Genomic DNA, 19,210 nt, shown 5'->3' with positions numbered 1-19,210 from the left:
CAATACTCCTCGGTGGGAGGGGGGTCGGGGGCTTCTTGTAGTGGGGGATTCGATTATTAGAAACATAGAGAGGGGGGTTTGCGACAGATGTGAGGACCGCATGGTGACTTGCCTGCCTGGTGCGAAGGTTGCGGACATCACTTCTCGTCTAGACAGGCTAGTAGACAGTGCTGGGGGAGAGGTAGCGGCTGTGGTGCATGTCGGCACCAACGACGTGGGCAAGTGTAGCTGGGAGGTCCTGGAGGCCAAATTTAGGCTTTTAGGCAGGAAGCTGAAAGCCAGGACCTCAAAGGTAGCGTTCTCTGAAGTGCTACCTGTTCCACGCGCAGGGCCAGCTAGGCAGGCGGAGATCAGGGGTCTCAATGCGTGGATGAGACGGTGGTGTAGGGAGGAGGGGTTTAGATTCGTTAGGCACTGGGGAACGTTTTGGGTCAAGCGGGGCCTGTACAAGAGGGACGGGCTCCATTTGAACCAGAATGGAACCAGACTGCTGGCGCATAACATTAAAAAGGTGGCAGAGCAGCTTTTAAACTGATCCCTGGGGGAAGGCCGACAGGAGCCGAGGGGCATCCGGTTCGGGACTCCTCATCCCTATGGGATGAGGATGGGGAGGTTAGAGAACAACAAGACAAAGGCAGGGTAGGAGAAGAAATTGGGAAAGGTAGGGTGATGGGATGTGATAAACGGTTTGGCACAATGAGAGGATGCGGGGACAAAGGAGCGAATAAGCAGCCCATCCTGGGGCATTCCGTGTATAAATGCTTTTATGCGAATGCCCGAAGTCTACGAGCAAAGGTGGGAGAACTGGAATGTCTGGTGACAAGGGAAAACATTGACATAGTGGGCATAACGGAAACCTGGTGGAATGCGGAGAATCAGTGGGATACCGCAATCCCGGGCTATAAACTCTACAGGAGGGACAGGCAGGGGCGTGTTGGAGGTGGGGTGGCCCTTTATGTTAAGGAAGGGATAGAATCCAGCAAAGTAGAGATTGAAGGTGGGTCCGACTCCACCGTAGAATCTCTGTGGGTTAAATTACCAGGCTTGTGCAGCGATGTAATACTGGGGGTGTGCTATCGTCCTCCAGACCAGAAATCTGATGGGGACCTTGAAATGAGGAAACAGATCAGGGAGGTGACAAGGAAGGACAGGGTTGTAATCATGGGGGACTTCAATTATCCTCATATTGACTGGGTCAATTTGTGTTCTGGTCACGATAAGGAAACCGGATTTCTTGACGTGCTAAATGACTGTGGCTTAGATCAGCTAGTCAAGGAGCCCACCAGAGGACAGGTGACTCTGGATTTAATTTTGTGCGGTACGCAGGACCTGGTTAGAGATGTAAACGTTACTGAGCCGTTGGGGAACAGTGATCATGCTGCGATCCGTTTTGACGTGCACGTTGGGGGAAGAATACCAGGCAAATCTCTAACAAAAACCCTTGACTTCCGACGGGCGGACTTCCCTCAAATGAGGAGGCTGGTTAGAAGGAGGTTGAAAGGGAGGGTAAAAAGAGTCCAGTCTCTCCAGAGTGCATGGAGGCTGCTTAAAACAACAGTAATAGAGGCCCAGCAGAGGTGTATACCGCAAAGAAAGAAGGGTTCCACTAAATCCAGGAGAGTGCCCGCATGGCTAACCAGCCAAGTTAGAGAGGCTGTGAAGGGCAAGGAAGCTTCCTTCCGTAAATGGAAGTCTTGCCCTAATGAAGAGAATAAAAAGGAACATAAACTGTGGCAAAAGAAATGTAAGAAGGTGATAGGGGAGGCCAAGCGAGACTATGAGGAACGCATGGCCAGCAACATTAAGGGGAATAATAAAAGCTTCTTCAAATATGTTAGAAGCAGGAAACCCGCCAGAGCAGCGGTTGGCCCTCTGGATGGTGAGGGAGGGAAAGGGGAGATAAAAGGAGACTTAGAGATGGCAGAGAAATTAAATGAGTTCTTTGCATCTGTCTTCACGGCAGAAGACCTCGGGCAGATACCGCTGCCCAAACGGCCCCTCCTGACCGAGGAGTTAAGTCAGATAGAGGTTAAAAGAGAAGATGTTTCAGACCTCATTGATAAATTAAAGATCAATAAGTCACCGGGCCCTGATGGCATACACCCAAGGGTTATTAAGGAATTGAAGAATGAAGTTGCAGATCTCTTGACTAAGGTATGCAACTTGTCCCTCAAAACGGCCACGGTACCAGAAGATTGGAGGATAGCAAATGTCACGCCTATTTTTAAAAAGGGAAAGAGGGGGGACCCGGGAAACTATAGGCCGGTCAGCCTAACATCCATACCGGGTAAGATGGTGGAATGCCTCATCAAAGATAGGATCTCAAAACACATAGACGAACAGGCCTTGCTGAGGGAGAGTCAGCATGGCTTCTGTAAGGGTAAGTCTTGCCTCACGAACCTTATAGAATTCTTTGAAAAGGTCAACAGGCATGTGGATGCGGGAGAACCCGTGGACATTATATATCTGGACTTTCAGAAGGCATTTGACATGGTCCCTCACCAAAGGCTACTGAAAAAACTCCACAGTCAGGGAATTAGAGGACAGGTCCTCTCATGGATTGAGAACTGGTTGGAGGCCAGGAAGCAGAGAGTGGGTGTCAATGGGCAATTTTCACAATGGAGAGAGGTGAAAAACGGTGTGCCCCAAGGATCTGTCCTGGGACCGGTGCTTTTCAACCTCTTCATAAATGACCTGGAGACAGGGTTGAGCAGTGAAGTGGCAAAGTTTGCAGACGACACCAAACTTTTCCGAGTGGTAAAGACCAGAAGTGATTGTGAGGAGCTCCAGAAGGATCTCTCCAGACTGGCAGAATGGGCAGCAAAATGGCAGATGCGCTTCAATGTCAGTAAGTGTAAAGTCATGCACATTGGGGCAAAAAATCAAAACTTTAGATATAGGCTGATGGGTTCTGAGCTGTCTGTGACAGATCAGGAGAGAGATCTTGGGGTGGTGGTGGACAGGTCGATGAAAGTGTCGACCCAATGTGCGGCGGCAGTGAAGAAGGCCAATTCTATGCTTGGGATCATTAGGAAGGGTATTGAGAACAAAACGGCTAATATTATAATGCCGTTGTACAAATCGATGGTAAGGCCACACCTGGAGTATTGTGTCCAGTTCTGGTCGCCGCATCTCAAAAAAGACATAGTGGAAATGGAAAAGGTGCAAAAGAGAGCGACTAAGCTGATTACGGGGCTGGGGCACCTTCCTTATGAGGAAAGGCTACGGCGTTTGGGCCTCTTCAGCCTAGAAAAGAGACGCTTGAGGGGGGACATGATTGAGACATACAAAATTATGCAGGGGATGGACAGAGTGGATAGGGAGATGCTCTTTACACTCTCACATAATACCAGAACCAGGGGACATCCACTAAAATTGAGTGTTGGGCGGGTTAGGACAGACAAAAGAAAATATTTCTTTACTCAGCGCGTGGTCGGTCTGTGGAACTCCTTGCCACAGGATGTGGTGCTGGCGTCTAGCCTAGACGCCTTTAAAAGGGGATTGGACGAGTTTCTGGAGGAAAAATCCATTATGGGGTACAAGCCATGATGTGTATGCGCAACCTCCTGATTTTAGGAATGGGTTAAGTCAGAATGCCAGATGTAGGGGAGAGCACCAGGACGAGGTCTCTTGTTATCTGGTGTGCTCCCTGGGGCATTTGGTGGGCCGCTGTGAGATACAGGAAGCTGGACTAGATGGGCCTATGGCCTGATCCAGTGGGGCTGTTCTTATGTTCTTATGTTCTTATGTTCATGGGATCATTAGAAAAGGTATTGAGAACAAAACAGCTAATATTATAATGCCGTTGTACAAATTGATGGTAAGGCCACACCTGGAGTATTGCGTCCAGTTCTGGTCTCCACATCTCAAAAAGGACATAGTGGAAATGGAAAAGGTGCAAAAGAGAGAGACTAAGATGATTACGGGGCTGGGGCACCTTCCTTATGAGGAAAGGCTACGGCGTTTGGGCCTCTTCAGCCTAGAAAAGAGATGCCTGAGGGGGAACATGATTGAGACATACAAAATTATGCATGGGATGGACAGAGTGGATAGAGAGATGCTCTTTACACTCTCACATAACACCAGAACCAGGGGATATCCACTAAATTTGAGTGTTGGGCGGGTTAGGACAGACAAAAGAAAATATTTCTTTACTCAGCGAGTGGTCGGTCTGTGGAACTCCTTGCCACAGGATGTGGTGATGGTATCTGGCCTGGGTGCCTTTAAAAGGGGATTGGACAAGTTTCTGGAGGAAAAATCCATTACGGGTTACAAGCCAGGATGCATATATGCGCCACCTCCTTTTTTTAGAATGCCAGATGCAAGGGAGGGCACCAGGATGCAGGTCTCTTGTTATCTCGTGTGCTCCCTGGGGCATTTGGTGGGCGGCTGTGAGATACAGGAAGCTGAACTAGATGGGCCTATGGTCTGATCCAGTGGGGCTGTTCTTATGACCAGGAGCAAGGCTTCTCCATGGTGACACCATCATTATGGAACTCCCTCCTGGTAGAATTAAGAACTATGACTTTCCTGTCAGTCTTCTACTGAGAACTTATCACATTATTTTCATTTTGTGTTCCCCTTTTCAATCTGTTCTTTGTATTTTTATATTTCTTATGCTTCCATGCCTAGCAATTTTGAATGTGCTACATATTATTAGTATTGGCAGCTTCTGCTACTTTTATTTTGTATTTTTTGTATTGAAGTTTCATCATATTAATTGTTTTTTAATGTAAGTTGCCTTAAACACCCTTTATTTTAAGAGGCAAGGCAGGATATTAATTGTATAAATAAAATAAATATCCTACAGTAGCGGTCTTCAAACCTTTTCATGCAACACCCCCCAAAAATAAAGTATGAGATTGGGGACCCACTTCCAATCCCACCCCACTCCTGGGACCCAGTCTGCTCATCCCCGCCCCCACCTGTCCCAATAACCTTTATCTCTTGGGACTTCACAAAACTCTGTGAGGTAGCAGCCCAAGCAGAGCTGGCCTTAGGAGCTGTGGGGCAAGACAGTGAGAAGAGGCTGTGCAGGATTATATCAAGAACTCAGTTTTGATAAGGCAATACCACTATTAGATTGGATCCAAGCCCTCTTTTGCACAAGCTTTGAAAAGTTGCTACGACCCCACAAAATGAGGCTTTGCAACCCTATTGTGGTCTATTGTAACCCTATTGTGGTCTATTTGCAACCCTATTTGCAACCCTATTGTGGTCTTGACCCACAGGTTGAAGAACACTGTCCTACAGGACAATGTCTTCAAAAAGGTGCCCAAGAAAGCTTAGAAGCATTGTAGATCAATCAATGGGTCAAGATGCCTGCTTTATTACTTTGATCTTTGATGTAGGTCTGAGACCACATTTAAGAGCCGCTTGGCACCAGTAGCATTTGCTGGTAGAATAGTTCAGAAAGACTGCAATAAAGCAACACGTACCTTTGAAGATATCCAGATCGGCTTGTTTTGACAGCTGTATCCACAAGACCCTCCCGGCCGGCCATACAGTGGAAGAAAAACTCCTAAAACACAGTTAGAGCCATTGTCAGAGAAGGAAACTAGGCAGCAACACACTAAAGCTCAGTTTAAATTCAAGTTACTGAAGACAAGGAAAAATGAGCTACCCACATGAGCTTTATATAGAACACCTACTTAGAAGACACGTATGCGGTAGGAAGCTCACAAAAGAGGAATCAAGACAAAAGAACTTACTGCAGGTTTGATGCCAGTGAGAAATCTTCCTGCCACAAATCCTCCTGATCTGGGGGAAAAGTCATAAGGCTGGAAACATGGCAATGATTTACCAGACGGCATCAATGGAGGCCTTCGGCCTTCTAACTCAATCTGCCCGAGCAGGCCAGAAATCTGTAAGAAGCCGAGAGACAACAAACATCAAACATCAAGGTAGCCCAATCTCATTTTAACTCAACAGTTCTAACTTCAGTCTCCAAATAAAATGACTGTTTAGTGATGGTGACTTTATGTTACCACTGTTCAGTCTTTTCCTCATATCCTGGGTTTGTCCCATAATTTCTAATTTTCATTCAACTGGAATGATTTAAGACAAGGGTTTCCCACCATTCAGTGCTTTTCCACTAGTGGTCTTCCATGTGGAAGTGGCAAGTGGTTTGGCCCACTTGCCCCTGCAACCACTTTGCACTGCTCTGATTCCACTGACAGTGGAGATGGCAGGTGTGATCGTGCACCAGCGAGCAAGGTGTGGTTGTGCAGCTGCCAGGCACTTCAAATGAGACATAATTTTGGGAAAGACAATGTAGAGTGAAATCCCAACTATGGAACAAGCTGCCAATTCTGGTGACAGTGCCGGTACTTGTTAAAAGCATCTCAGAAATTTCCCAAATGGACCCTATAGCTAAGCATATATAAACTGCTTTGTAACATATGCAGTACTAAGTCCAGAATTCAGAGTTCTTACAAAATCATCTGCAGCCTGGGAAAGTTAAAGAAATTGCATCATTACCTGCATAGTATTCACAGTAGATCCTTTGGCTCCTGACTCCACCATCAGCTGCAAATTATTCTCTGGGAAACGCCTATGAAGCCCAAGAGGCATGCATACCTGAAATGTTGGTGGAGGAAAAACCAAGAAACAAGGTCACATCTAAAGCCACAGAAAGACTGCCTGGAGGTCAGAGGACAACAAGAAACCAAGCTCTCAAATGAGGTATTATTGACACTAAAATGTCTTTAGTCAAATTCAATACTGATTTAGTGTTGTACAATAGTCAGTGTTGTACAATAGGCAGAGAGCTGTATCCAAAGAACAGCATGACTAGTTCCATGCAGCTACAAGAGAGCTGGACTTGGGTTTATTGAACAGTAGCCCCTTCCACTCCCCGCTGCATGGCAAACCTCTTCCGACATGGAAGAAAGACAGAAAAGGAGTTTTTGATATAGCATAGGAACATGCTTCTCAGAAAGTAGTAAAGCTTCTGCTGGACATACCATCCAAGCCAAGGACCTGGACTGGAGTTAGGAAAATCTGTCTTCAGATCACTGTTCATGCATGAAGCTCATCAGGGAATTTGGGGCCAGTCACCTTTTTGCAGCGTAAAGATGGTGGCTGCAACACAGGGCTCTTGTAATAATAAAAATTGGACAATTTTTTTATAAAGTGTCCCCCTGAGCTCTTCAAAGAAAGTTGTATTACAGATGCAAATATACTGGGGAGTGCAGTCTTGTTAAAGATGCAGTACATAACTTCACAAATGTCAGCCTCACATTTCTTAATGCAAACCTTGTTGATCTCATTGTTGTAATGGTTGACTTCCTCTTTGAATTTCAGATCAACCATATTAAAGTTTCTTTGGTCTTTGTGGAGATGTGCATCTTGCCATTGCGTTCGGTCCTCCTCGCATGATGAGGTTTCTGGCAAGTTAAATGCAGCTTTAATGGCCTGAAAAGGACAAGTTATTTTTAGCTGCTAAAGCAGATACAAACATGCTGGATTCTTTACAGAGTAAGAACCACCCACTCTCCCAGAACTATGAGTGTACCTTTCTACCACAATGGGTACATTCTTCAATGATCTTGTATCTCCTCTGGTCTGCTTCAGGTTTGACCAAAATATCCTCAACTCCTACAATGAAAAAAATAGTGATCATCCTTTCCCACTTGAGGTTTACAGTCAGCCTTTCTGGCATCTTCAGGGTATTTCTGGGGCAAAGTCTCTATTCAAGTAAACCTAGGCAGATTTTGGCTGCGTTTGGTTAGGTATTTACATTATTACAAACATAGAGGCCTTCCAAAAGTCGTAACAGCACAGTAAATTCTCTGTGAATAAATACTGCAATTACAGAACAGTTAAGTTGGGGTTTCTCCTCTGTACAAAAGGTTCCCAACTTACATAAGCCAAAACATATGTAATTTTGAACTTAAGTAAAGCATTCCATAAGCCATAACACTGGGCCACCCATCTGCTTGTTACACAGTTCTTTCCCCAGCTCATCCCAAACCCTTCCATGGAGCTCGGCTTCTGCAGAAAGAGCTCCAACATACATAAGAATTGATTTACATAAGGGAAACTGGAAAAGAACCCTTACCCCCTTAAGTTAGGGGTGCCTGCAGTGCAGTTCACTGTTAAACTACAGACACAAGACTCAGATTCATTATTCCTGGTTAAACCTATCTGTGCCCATGGGTGCACACATGCAACACAAAGGGACTGACTGTAAAGCATGCGGGCAAGATGGGTTTTAATCTGCATACATTTCACTCAAAAACCCTGAAAATGCTGCATTAGTCGCTGCAGTTACGATCCATAAAGCATTTCCCTGTTGTGTCAAAAACAGACCTCCATCATAGAAACCCCAGACATATCTGACAGGTGATTTCTGACCAAGGAATATGCATTAAAGGCTGTTGCAAGCACTCCTATCTGTCAAAGAAGCAATGTCAGATTGTTGTGTGACAGCTGGGTCACGTGGCATCAAGATGCCAAGCACTGCCTGGCATTTGCCAGTAGGAGATCAGTTTACACTCCTGCAGTGCTGTGCAGCACAATGGTGGACTGCAATTGTGTGTTGGACCCTCTATTTCTCAATAAAGATTTGAAATGGACACATAGTGAACCAGGAGAATCAGGCACACACAAGATCAGAGTAAAGTCACATGGTTAGGTTTCCATTGATATTATGGTGCTGTGCATACCTACCATAGATACTCAAATATAAGTCATTCTCACACATAACGGCAGCTTTTGAACCAAAAATAACCCTTGTCATTTCTATGACCCTTGTCTAAGTCAAGGGTAAAATTGAGGGGTGTGTGAAATTCTTTGAAAATGACTTACCAGGAATTGTTCTGAGGCAGCAGCAAAAAGCCAAAAAGAAAAAAGGAGCTATTTTACTTTCTTTTCCAAAAGAAAAGGGAGATGAAGGTACCTATGGGAATTATAGACTTTGTAAGGAGTACAGTGCTGAACTTCCATAGCAGCAGCTGTCATAAAGACTACAATTCCCATAAGCACCTTCACTCCTCTTCTAGTTTGTAAAAGTTAAAATGGCAACAGTTTTCTTGTTTGCTTTCTACCTCAGAACAAGTACTGGTAAGTAAAATTGCTTCTTTCCCCACTCCCCTGCATCCTGCTTCTCAACCTGGTCTCCTCCCCCCTCACCAAGCAGCTGCTCCTAGAAGCATATTGACCCGTGTATAAGGCAACCCATGTTTCCATTGTCATTTTAAGGCAGATTTTTTTTACTTATACACAAGTATATACGGTATCTCTTTGGAGACATGGCAGAGCAAACTGGCTTACTCACCCATCGTAAAACCTCTGTAGAATTGCAAATAGGCAGTGAAGAGTCGGGCTAGAGCTGTCAGCACCTTTCCAGCTGTCTCACCACCATAGACCTCATGGCAGCAATGGACCAAGCCATAGGCAGAACTACCATAGTGGGCTTTATCCAAGACTCCACAGAGCAGCTCTCCATTTCTAACGATAACCTGGCAGATGCAAAAGTCATTAAAGTTGGGTCTTGAACTGATTCAAAAACGAAACTTCCAGATCATGAATGCATGTTTACACATCAATTTTTGCTTTGTCCAATAAAAGGGTGTGGATTTGGAAGAGAACGTTTCTGCTAGTTACACGTTCTCTGCATTTAACATAGTTTTTGTCTTCAGACGTGGGATATATTTTCTCACATAAAGTAACTGAAAAGGCAAAATTTTCAGCCATCCACAAAATTTTCCCTGCCACAGCAGGCATCTTACTTGCAATCCCCAACCCACCAACTTGCAATCCCCAACCCACCAACTTGCAATGAGCACCCACCCTTTTCCTAAGCATAGTTAGGAATGAAGCAGGGAATTTTCCCTGCAATTGTTGCTTGGAGCTCCAAATTGCTGTGCAGCTGGCAGGATAATCCCTTACCCTCCTCTAGAGCTAGAAGGTGGAGATAGGCAAAATGGTCTTTGACCTCATTTTATGCTGCAGACTCCAACCATCTCTAAAGTGTACCACAACCATCAAGCAAGACCTGGCACCTCCTGCCAAGTTAGGAAAAGGACAATCAAAATATGTGGCCCTCAGCTGTCCCTGTATCTTATTCTGCCTTGACCCATACCTGAGATTCACACATGAAGTGAAGATCTGAGTCATTCATTCTAGAGCAGGATCCAGTCATCCAGGCTCTTCCACCAATCTTAGCCTTCCCAGACAAATTCAGTGGAATGTGGTCCTCTGGAATTACATTTATTAGCAATGTAGAAACAACCTGTGAGAAAAGACAGGAGTAAACTCTTAAATGTGATGAGCATTGTAATTCCCCCTTTGTGATACTGTAGTTACTCACTCGTAACCACAACAAATGGTGTTTGCCCATTTGTGGATAGAACAAGGAAATGTTTTTCTTAATGTATGGTTTTCCTATATTCATCATCATCATTCATTTATAGAAGTACTACACAAAAATAGAATAATTTTTCTAATTCCACAAGAAACCCACAATCTTGTAATGCCAGATAAAAAGAAATTCACTCAAAACTGTGCCTGGAAATTCACCAATTCTCCCAGCACTAAGTAAGTCATACTGCTCAAATATGAATTCTTACTTAATAAATCCACTAATATTTAACCTACCTGCTTTCCTGTCCATAAGCACTGTGGTTTTATAATGGCTGGAGGGAGAAGTTTCACTCTTCCCTTTTTGTCTGTCAGCCCTTGATACACCAGTTCCATATACTGCTCTCGGTTGAAGCAACAACCTCGTGTGGTCATGCTGGTACCAGAAACCATGTGATCCTGGATCAAGCCTGCCAATGGTTTCCCATCCTAAGAAATACAACATATAGACAGAAAAAGCAGCAAGTGGAACTTTAGTAAGAAAAACCTATTAACAGGGTAACTCACAAAATAATTTGAAATAAGTGGGGGAGAAATGTGATTTGCCCTGAGGGTAAATGAATTCACCTTAGGAACAAGATACTGTTCATCAGTACAAGCCAATATATAGGCTTCAGCTCGGCCTAGCTCATTCTGGGGGAAGTGAGCATTCATTTCATCACCATCAAAGTCAGCATTGTAGGCTTTGCAATTAGCATAATGAAGCCTCAAAACCTTCTCTGCAGGCAGAATCCTGGCTCGATGAGCTTGGATGGAGGGTCTGTGAAGTGTGGGCTGCCGATTCAGCAAAAGAACATCTCCATTTTTAATATGGCGGCACACCTGTGAGATAGAAATTCAACCACATTAAGAATTTCCAAATCAGTGCTTGCCTTTTCCTTATTAGCCTGCTAGAAATTTTGACACTATGTGAACTCTTGATTTAACAGACTTTGGAAACAGACATCTGCTTCTTTAAAAACTGATAAATCATGTTTTGTGCACAGCTTCCACTACCTATATGCACACAACTCTTGACCCAAATTGACCGGATTGAAAAGATACTCACAGTTTTTATCCCTGGTTTTGCTGCCCCAGTAGAAGGAGTTAGGAGTTGCTTGGCTATGGCTTCCCTCTGGGTCAGGCTAGCTGTGCTCAATATTGTTCGAGACCCATCTTCATTGATCACCATGGAGGCACCAGGATGCTCATTGGGACCATTTATAACAGCCTGCCTCAATTCTTGGACATTCCAAGGAGTTACAGGTTGAGGATAGGTTAGCTTGGTAGCAAACACCTATCAGAAAAAAAGAAGGAAGAATAAGCAAGGGCAAGGAACATCGTATCATACAGGCTTTCACTGAAGGATACATTAAACTCACTTTTTTCCTATAACACTGAAGAATCACCCCCATCCTCTGCACACTGATACCCGCAGTCTAGTCACTATCTAGTCAGCCAGAGAAACACTATCCACTGCCATAAAAAGATATTGGCCTATCAATGTACATTTTCTTAGGAATCTAGTGAAAGAGATGTAGCAGATGTATTCTTAAAGTCCAAGTTAAACATTCAAACTTTCATTGTCTATGAGGTGACATCCTGTGATTTTAATATATTGGAGAATTATTACTTTTAGGCAAAAAAAATAAACCTTGCAAACTATGTAAAGCTACAAAGACACCAACATCTCCACATTGATAAACCACCTTCTACTGTATACCGAACAGGCTTTTCTCTTACCATTGGGATGCCGATTTCATTGGTCTGAATATACATATCAGGGCAAATGACTGACCGAGCAGCATAATCCACTCGTTTCCCCATCATGTGCTTACGGAACAAACCATCTTTTTTCTCCAGAAACTTTAACATTAAAAAAAAGAAGACAATACACACAAGATTTGCTTTCACCATTTTGACCTATTCAGGTTTTCAGCAATAAAGGGCAATAGAAATGTCTACTTATAGTATTGGGATATTTCAAAATAGTATTTATAAAAATATTTATATCCCGCATCTTCTGCTAAACTGGATCCTCAAGGCAGGCTCACAGCCAATACCATAAAAACAAGGAGATTAAACACAAACAACAATCTGTCAGTAATAATGCTTTTATATTACATAAAGTTTACTACGTAAGTTTACTACTACTTAATGAACTTTTTTGTTAAAAAGCAGTTTATTATATTCTTAACAATACAGTAATACTACAAAAACCTAAACTGCAGCAGATAATCCACACTATTCTCTTCCTGCAACTTGTTTCACTTCTGTTATTCAAATAAAAAATTACTAAATACTTTTGCAGTGCTCACCTGACGCACACCAGGGAACTTTTCAGTCATTATCTTGTCCATGTCACTGTCAAACAAAACATTTACGCGACTCTGAAGACGAATCCAGATGTTGAATAGTTTGTCTGCAGAAGTCTGCCCTGGGATTGTCACCAGAACAGAACGGTCCAGAGGTTCCAAGGGCTGTTCTGTCATCTTGGGAACATAAAACAAAGTTTCAACTGAAAAAATATTAAGTATCATGGTTTCCAATGTCAGTACAGCATTTCAAAAACACCTTAAAAGTAGTGATTCAGTGTTTCTTTGAACCATGCCTCCCCCAAAAGACACTATCATGTCAAATAAAAAAACCTCTGGTTAACAGAGAGCAAAAATGGGGGTCTTGCTTCCGTCTCTGTGAAAAATGCATTGAGAGGATGAAAAGGGGACTAGTGTCCTGGCAAGAGGAGCTGGGGATAAATGACTGTTCCCTACAATCTTGTTTATAATTTCTTGAGTGGAATTTGGTCAGCTCAATAGGTAGCACATAACAAGATAATCAACCTTCAGTAAATTAGCATTGACTACACTTCATTTAGTAGTGAGGCTGGACAGGATCACTCAAATCTAGAAGCTAGTTGTTTTCCTTCTTGATATTAAGGGAACCACGTAGGCTATGGCCTTACCTCTTGGAAGTCTTCCCCCTCAGTCTGCATTGATAGGCGCTGCTCCTGAGCCATTAAAGCCAAAAGCTTTCGCGTGAGCTGGGCATCCCTCATGACCGCTTGTAAGTTTACTGTTTGACCATTTGTAAACATCTGATCACCAACACGACTCACAGGACGATACCTGTACCAGAACACATTGGTTAAGCAGAGAAAAACAGAGCCTTCTTTCTGTAGTAGATGAAATAACAAGTGCAAATCATGAAACTTTCAAGATCACATTACCTACAGGGTGGAACAACAAGCTTATCTAGGAAGAACATATCAGGATTGAAACTTGAATCAACACTGGCCGTCATGCCAGCAAAAAGCTTGCACAGGAAAAAACCTAAAAAGAACAGAGGGAGGTTAGAGTGCTTGCTACACTAAAAAGTGCCGCATCTAGTCAGGCAACATCTACAGCAGACTGTGTACTGGATCTGCGGGCCAGATCTGGCATTTAGAAAAAGGCTTCCCCAGCCTCTTATCTTTCTAGCTGATCATCTCACAAAATTGTGCCAAACAGCTGCTTCCACCTGGAAATCAGGGTGCAGAGCCTGCTGGGGAGACAGAAAGTGGAAGTGGTTGCTGAGTGTGACTTTATAACAGGCTGGAAAGATGCTATGGTACAGAACGGGAAGCGCCATGCAGGGAAGGTTTTTTTCAAATGCAGAGGTCTCAAGGTTTGGAGACCACTGATCCAGAGTAATAAAACAATGACAGGTCAAACAATTTACATCTCACAAACCAAGTGTTACTACAAATGGTACTGAAGCACAGATACAGGAGCACTGAATTTGCTTTCTTGCATATTCATTTGTCAATTCACTTTGCAGTTGAGGTTACAACTCTAAGCTCGCATGCATGACATTTCCTCATAATATCATTAAGAAGGTTATTAATTTATTTGGTGCCATTCCTAACACTGTAATGAATGGGGCAGAGGAGATAGCTGTAGTTCAGTGGCAGAGCTACAAGGACTTAAGGCAGCTTCCTTTGTTCATTTTGGGACGCATTTGGACAAAAGATCAGGAGACAACCCCATACGGCATAATCCACTAAGATGTTCTTCAGCACAAGTTTCACTGAATCAGTGAAAAGGAGATGCACCAAACCCAGCTCTTGCCCAACTCCCATTCATTTCAATGAGATGTGCTCAGGAGAACTAGACTGTGCCCTGTGTTAATTAGCTGCACAACGTGTAAGTTTGGATTTTCAACAACAGGCACTACTATTATGACTAAGCTAGGTGTGCAGTATTTCAGACACAGAAGTGGCTCTGCCTGTGAAATGAGCAGCATTTTAAAAGTGACAGAGCTCCTAAATCCTATTTTTTTAAAAAAGAATGATGGAGCTCCACTGAAGTTCTGCTCCTCAGAGCAACACACACCTGCAGCATGGAGTAACTTCCTTTCACAAGTCAATGAGAAAGCTTCAAATGTACATAGCCCCTCTTTTCCAGTGCAAACAGGAAGAGGAATTAGTTAGAAGCTATCCTCCCCTACTGTAAGAAAAAACATCTTTCCAGAAGAAAGAAATATTCAAAAGAAGAGAATAGCCAAGCAAACCTCTAACAGGAAATGTTATATATTCTGAATCCACACATTTGGCATCCAAGACGTATCATTCATCCAGTTTTTTGGGCACCAGCTATTAATAGGTATGAAGGAATTTTACCTATTTACCTTCATTTTTCCACAGAGCTTCAATGTGTTTTTGGGCAGTGGCAGGTGTCATGTAGCCTCGTTTTCCCAGCTGAGTTTCATCTATGGCTAAGAATTCATGACAAGATTTAAAATAATTTTATATAAATCTACTTGTAAAATTCCATCCGCTTGAAATTAACCAATAAAAAACAGCACTTGTTCAATACCAACAGTAGAGAACTCAGGCCAACCCCAGTGCAAAGCTGCACACACAGAAGGTGAGCTGAACATCCACATGGAGCTTTGACTACCAATCATAGGGGCACATCTCCCCATAAAGTTAGAACAATTTAAACTCCAAAAACATGCAATGAGATGCAATGCTTAGCAACTCCTGCTCCTAATGGCCAGCACAGTAGACATAAATATCTGCTGGAATGTTAAGAACTGAGATTGCTACAGGTTTCCAAAAAGGCACAAGAAAACTTGAAATACTGTGTGTATTCACACACCCATTTATATATTCCAGCTAAACTCATGCAGTTATATTCTGTGTGCATGGGACAGAAAAAGCAAATAAGCAGCCTATTCAAGTATTTTGTAAATTTCCAGTGTAGTACCTCACTACTGAAGGATTTATGGCAAGGGTAGTCAAAGTGTGGGTCATGACCCCCAGGGAATCTAAGCAAACAGCTTAAAAGGCAGTCATGGAATTCTGAAGAACTAGGTTCAATCCCCGGAATCTCCAGATAGGGCAGGGGAAGACCTCTGTCTGAAACTCTGGAAAGCCACTGCCAATAAATGTAGGTAATACTATGTTACAGCACAATCCTAGGCACATCTATTCAGAAGTAAGTTCCTTTGTGTTCAATGGGGCTTACTCCCAGGAAAGCATGCACAGGATTGCAGCCTTAGATGGTCAAATGGTCTTTCTTCAGGGCTTCTCAAAGTGTGGGCCATGACTAACAGTAATGGGGGGGGGGTCAGGTAAATTAATGTATTACTTTTGGAGAGTTACAGTAACAAAGTTTGAGAACCATACTTTATGGGAATATATGTAAAGACTTTGTTCTTTTATCAGTACATGTCACAGAAAGCACAATTAAAAGGTTCTGTGATGCTGCTTGCCCATACACACCAAAAGGGCTTAAGCCATGTTTGTAGGCCACAGGTAAAAAATACATGGCATGTTCTAGCATAAAGAAAAAAAATTCTTGTCAACATGAATTTATGAACCGTTCCATAATCTTTCAATACAAAAAAATACTGTACTTGCTGCTTCCTCCACTGCTGACTGTTTGCCTGATTTCTGGGCTACCACAGAGGGGTACGTCACAGTGAGTTTGCTATTATGCTCTTTTCGGACAAGTGACCTTCCTGCTCTGGAAGAGACAATAACCACAATGAATCTAAAGAATACAGAAAATGTCAGCAGTTACTAGTGCTGGAGGGAGGGGGGAGGGAAGAGAAACAGACCCAGAAAAAGTTACTGATTTTCTGATCAAATGGCTACACTCACTTGCAGTTTGGACATCTCTTTGAGCCCATGTGCAATTTCCAAAATTGGGAGATGAGTTTACTTCTACACTCACATACATTTTTCACCTAGAAGAGGAGGAAAAAAAAACTTGTAAGTTCTAGAAGTCATGAGCAAGATTTTAATCTGATGGACTGCAAATATTGTCAGCAAATATTCATTTAAAATTTGCTTTAAAACAATTTAGTTTTGAATGCAAGCTTATTTTCCCATTTATGATCTTTTTATGATAAGAATTTAACTGACAAATAGATTTGCCTATTTGCAGATTAAAATCTGGCAACTGACTACTATTCAGCAAACAGAATAGTGGAACAGCCACTCATGAGCTATAACAGCCACTCATTTCAACAATTCACACAAGAGAGGGACAAACTTACTGCACTACTGTGTCTGTAGGATACATCCATTTAGGTCATTCCAACAGCACTTTTTCTAAGCATGCAGCAACAGAAATGGTTGCTAACTACATGTGATCACCCAGATCACACACATTGTCTGCACAAAAGCATAGTGCAGACTGCTCACACAGATTAAAAAATATACTGTATGATGCTAATTCACACCCAGGGATTTTTGTCTACCTGATCTAGGAATAAGTGATCAAATTTGGGTAAATGATCAGGAACTCTTTTTTTTCATATGGTAGTCTCTCAGTGGACATAACATGCTTCTACTGTTGACATTCAATCAGATTGCATCATAAGCATGTTATGCTTGCGTAAATTCAAGTATATGCTCTTGGCAACAAGAAAAAGAGACAGGAAACCACCATTTCAATAGTGTCCTGCAATTCCACTCACCAGGCACATGCCCTGTAGTGAGGATGAGACCAGAGAAAGAATCTGCTGCTCCCTCAGTCATCTCAGTTCTTGCGTGTCTCTTGGAGTGTGATTTTAGCTTTTACAGAGACAGTATGTATTTTGCCAGGTAGTTTCAATACATGCAATGTTCCCCTTTTACTTGGATTTCAGAACATAACCCTTGCGTAAGATGCAACCTGACTGTATTTCCTTACAGCACAATCCTATGTATGTCTACTCAAAAGTAAACATTATTGCTTCCAATAGAACCCACTCTCAGGCAATTATATATGCAGATTGCAACCTCAGTTATAGCATTCTCAACATGTTGTGGAAAATACCTGGTTGTCTGCTCCAGCCTTGTCATGACCCCGCCCACCGCTGCCACCAGGCTCAGGCCTGCACAATCTGAACAACAGCCAAGACTAGGGACCCTAGATGAAATCAATTCTGCTGATACTTTGGCTTTGGAGGGGTAGCTTTGGTCAAACGGTTCAATCTTCAGCAGGTGTCCCATAGTCTCAATCTATCTGACTGCTGTCCTGTGACACTCCCTCTGCTCAGTCTTGCTTCCTCTTTTGCACCACCCAAAATTGAGCATCAATTGTTGCCATGCCATTCTCTGTCCTTTCTTTTCTTTCAGTTGGCTTGAAGGAAAGGGCAGAAGACACAATAGCCTTGCATATTGATTGATCAGTACTGGTAGAGAAAAAGAGAGGGGGAAAAAGAAGCCATGGCTCATTCACCCCTTTAGCTTGCTGGCTGGTTGGCCAATCAAAATGCCAACCATGGCATGGCCATGGCAGGTGCAGAATGAACTACCTGCCACCATCATAGATGTGACTCCTGTTGCTACCACTGAGACCAGGTGTGCAATGTAATCCTTGCATGTATGGTACCTGGTGGTAGAAACACTTGCCAAGTAGCCTGTGTAAAGGGGACGATGGGGGGGTCACCAACTGACAAGTTGAAGACCCCCACTATAGGAAGTTAGATAATTAAAATTTGTATTTTTAGATTGTGTGTCCTGTCCCAACAGGGAGCCATTAGTTATTTGATTTTTCTCTGTGAACCGCTTTGTGAACTTTTTGTTGAAAAGTGGTATATAAATGCTGTTAATAATAATAATAATAATAATAATAATAATAATAATAATAATAATAATAATATTTCTGATGTTTAGAAGTTATGCAAATAGCTAAAAAACATCTTATTCAACACAACAGAATACAGACTGCAGGTGCAAATTCTTAGCAGGTATGGGACAGAAGAATCTGCTCTCTAGTAAACCCAAGACCAAAAAACTGTAATACAGAGAAAAACTGCAAGTTTGTCTCCAACATGCAAGTGTAACCAAGGTGCTTTCTCTAAAAAAGTATGGTCTACTATATTGGTTTCCTTACTTACATGCGCTCCTTGGTCCCTTAGCTGATTATTTTGGAGCATTTCTTCTGTGTGCTGGCTTAATACTTCCTCTACATCTACACCAGAACTGTCTGCGTTTTCCTCTAAAAACTGAAAGAAAAATGAAACTAGCATCTTTCTGAATGTTCTCGGAAACTGCAAACTAACAGAAACAGACTTACCCTACTTAAGATGGCTTCAAGATCATGGACTGCTTGAAGCAATCCTACTTCTAAGAGCTTCAACTGGTTCAGCAATAAATGAATCACAGCCCGTGGACATGTCAGGTAGCAACAGCTCAAGCACGAACCTCTTATCAGAAGAAATAATTTCTGAAGATGACAAAATGGTTAGTTGGTTTACTGTAATAATCTTTACATAGCATTTTCAAATGTTCAGTATGATTTGACTAATGCTATCTTGCTGAAAGGTAAACTGGTATTATTGTCAGTCAGTTTAAGTACCCATTCATATGGGTATTTATGTTTATCACAGT

General features: G+C 42.7%; 1 protein-coding gene across 1 annotated transcript in view; it reads right to left on the bottom strand.

Moving 5' to 3' along the window:
- POLR1A (RNA polymerase I subunit A) overlaps positions 1–19,210 on the bottom strand; it is a 40,068-nt gene that overhangs the window by 18,950 nt on the left and 1,908 nt on the right. The window contains exons 3-21 of the mRNA XM_066627229.1: positions 18,897–19,046; positions 18,718–18,825; positions 16,490–16,575; positions 16,243–16,352; positions 15,010–15,096; positions 13,571–13,673; positions 13,307–13,469; positions 12,663–12,836; positions 12,088–12,210; positions 11,414–11,641; positions 10,933–11,187; positions 10,603–10,794; positions 10,088–10,237; positions 9,281–9,464; positions 7,517–7,599; positions 7,258–7,416; positions 6,481–6,579; positions 5,712–5,864; positions 5,439–5,521 (exon numbers count right to left, since the gene is read on the bottom strand). Coding sequence (XP_066483326.1) covers positions 5,439–5,521; positions 5,712–5,864; positions 6,481–6,579; positions 7,258–7,416; positions 7,517–7,599; positions 9,281–9,464; positions 10,088–10,237; positions 10,603–10,794; positions 10,933–11,187; positions 11,414–11,641; positions 12,088–12,210; positions 12,663–12,836; positions 13,307–13,469; positions 13,571–13,673; positions 15,010–15,096; positions 16,243–16,352; positions 16,490–16,575; positions 18,718–18,825; positions 18,897–19,046 — 2,690 coding nt within the window. The remainder of the gene's footprint in view (positions 1–5,438; positions 5,522–5,711; positions 5,865–6,480; positions 6,580–7,257; positions 7,417–7,516; positions 7,600–9,280; positions 9,465–10,087; positions 10,238–10,602; positions 10,795–10,932; positions 11,188–11,413; positions 11,642–12,087; positions 12,211–12,662; positions 12,837–13,306; positions 13,470–13,570; positions 13,674–15,009; positions 15,097–16,242; positions 16,353–16,489; positions 16,576–18,717; positions 18,826–18,896; positions 19,047–19,210) is intronic.

Source organism: Tiliqua scincoides, chromosome 5 (assembly GCF_035046505.1).
Source record: "Tiliqua scincoides isolate rTilSci1 chromosome 5, rTilSci1.hap2, whole genome shotgun sequence".
NCBI classification, from domain to species: Eukaryota; Metazoa; Chordata; class Lepidosauria; order Squamata; family Scincidae; genus Tiliqua; species Tiliqua scincoides.
This window is presented reverse-complemented; position numbering and strand designations above follow the sequence as displayed.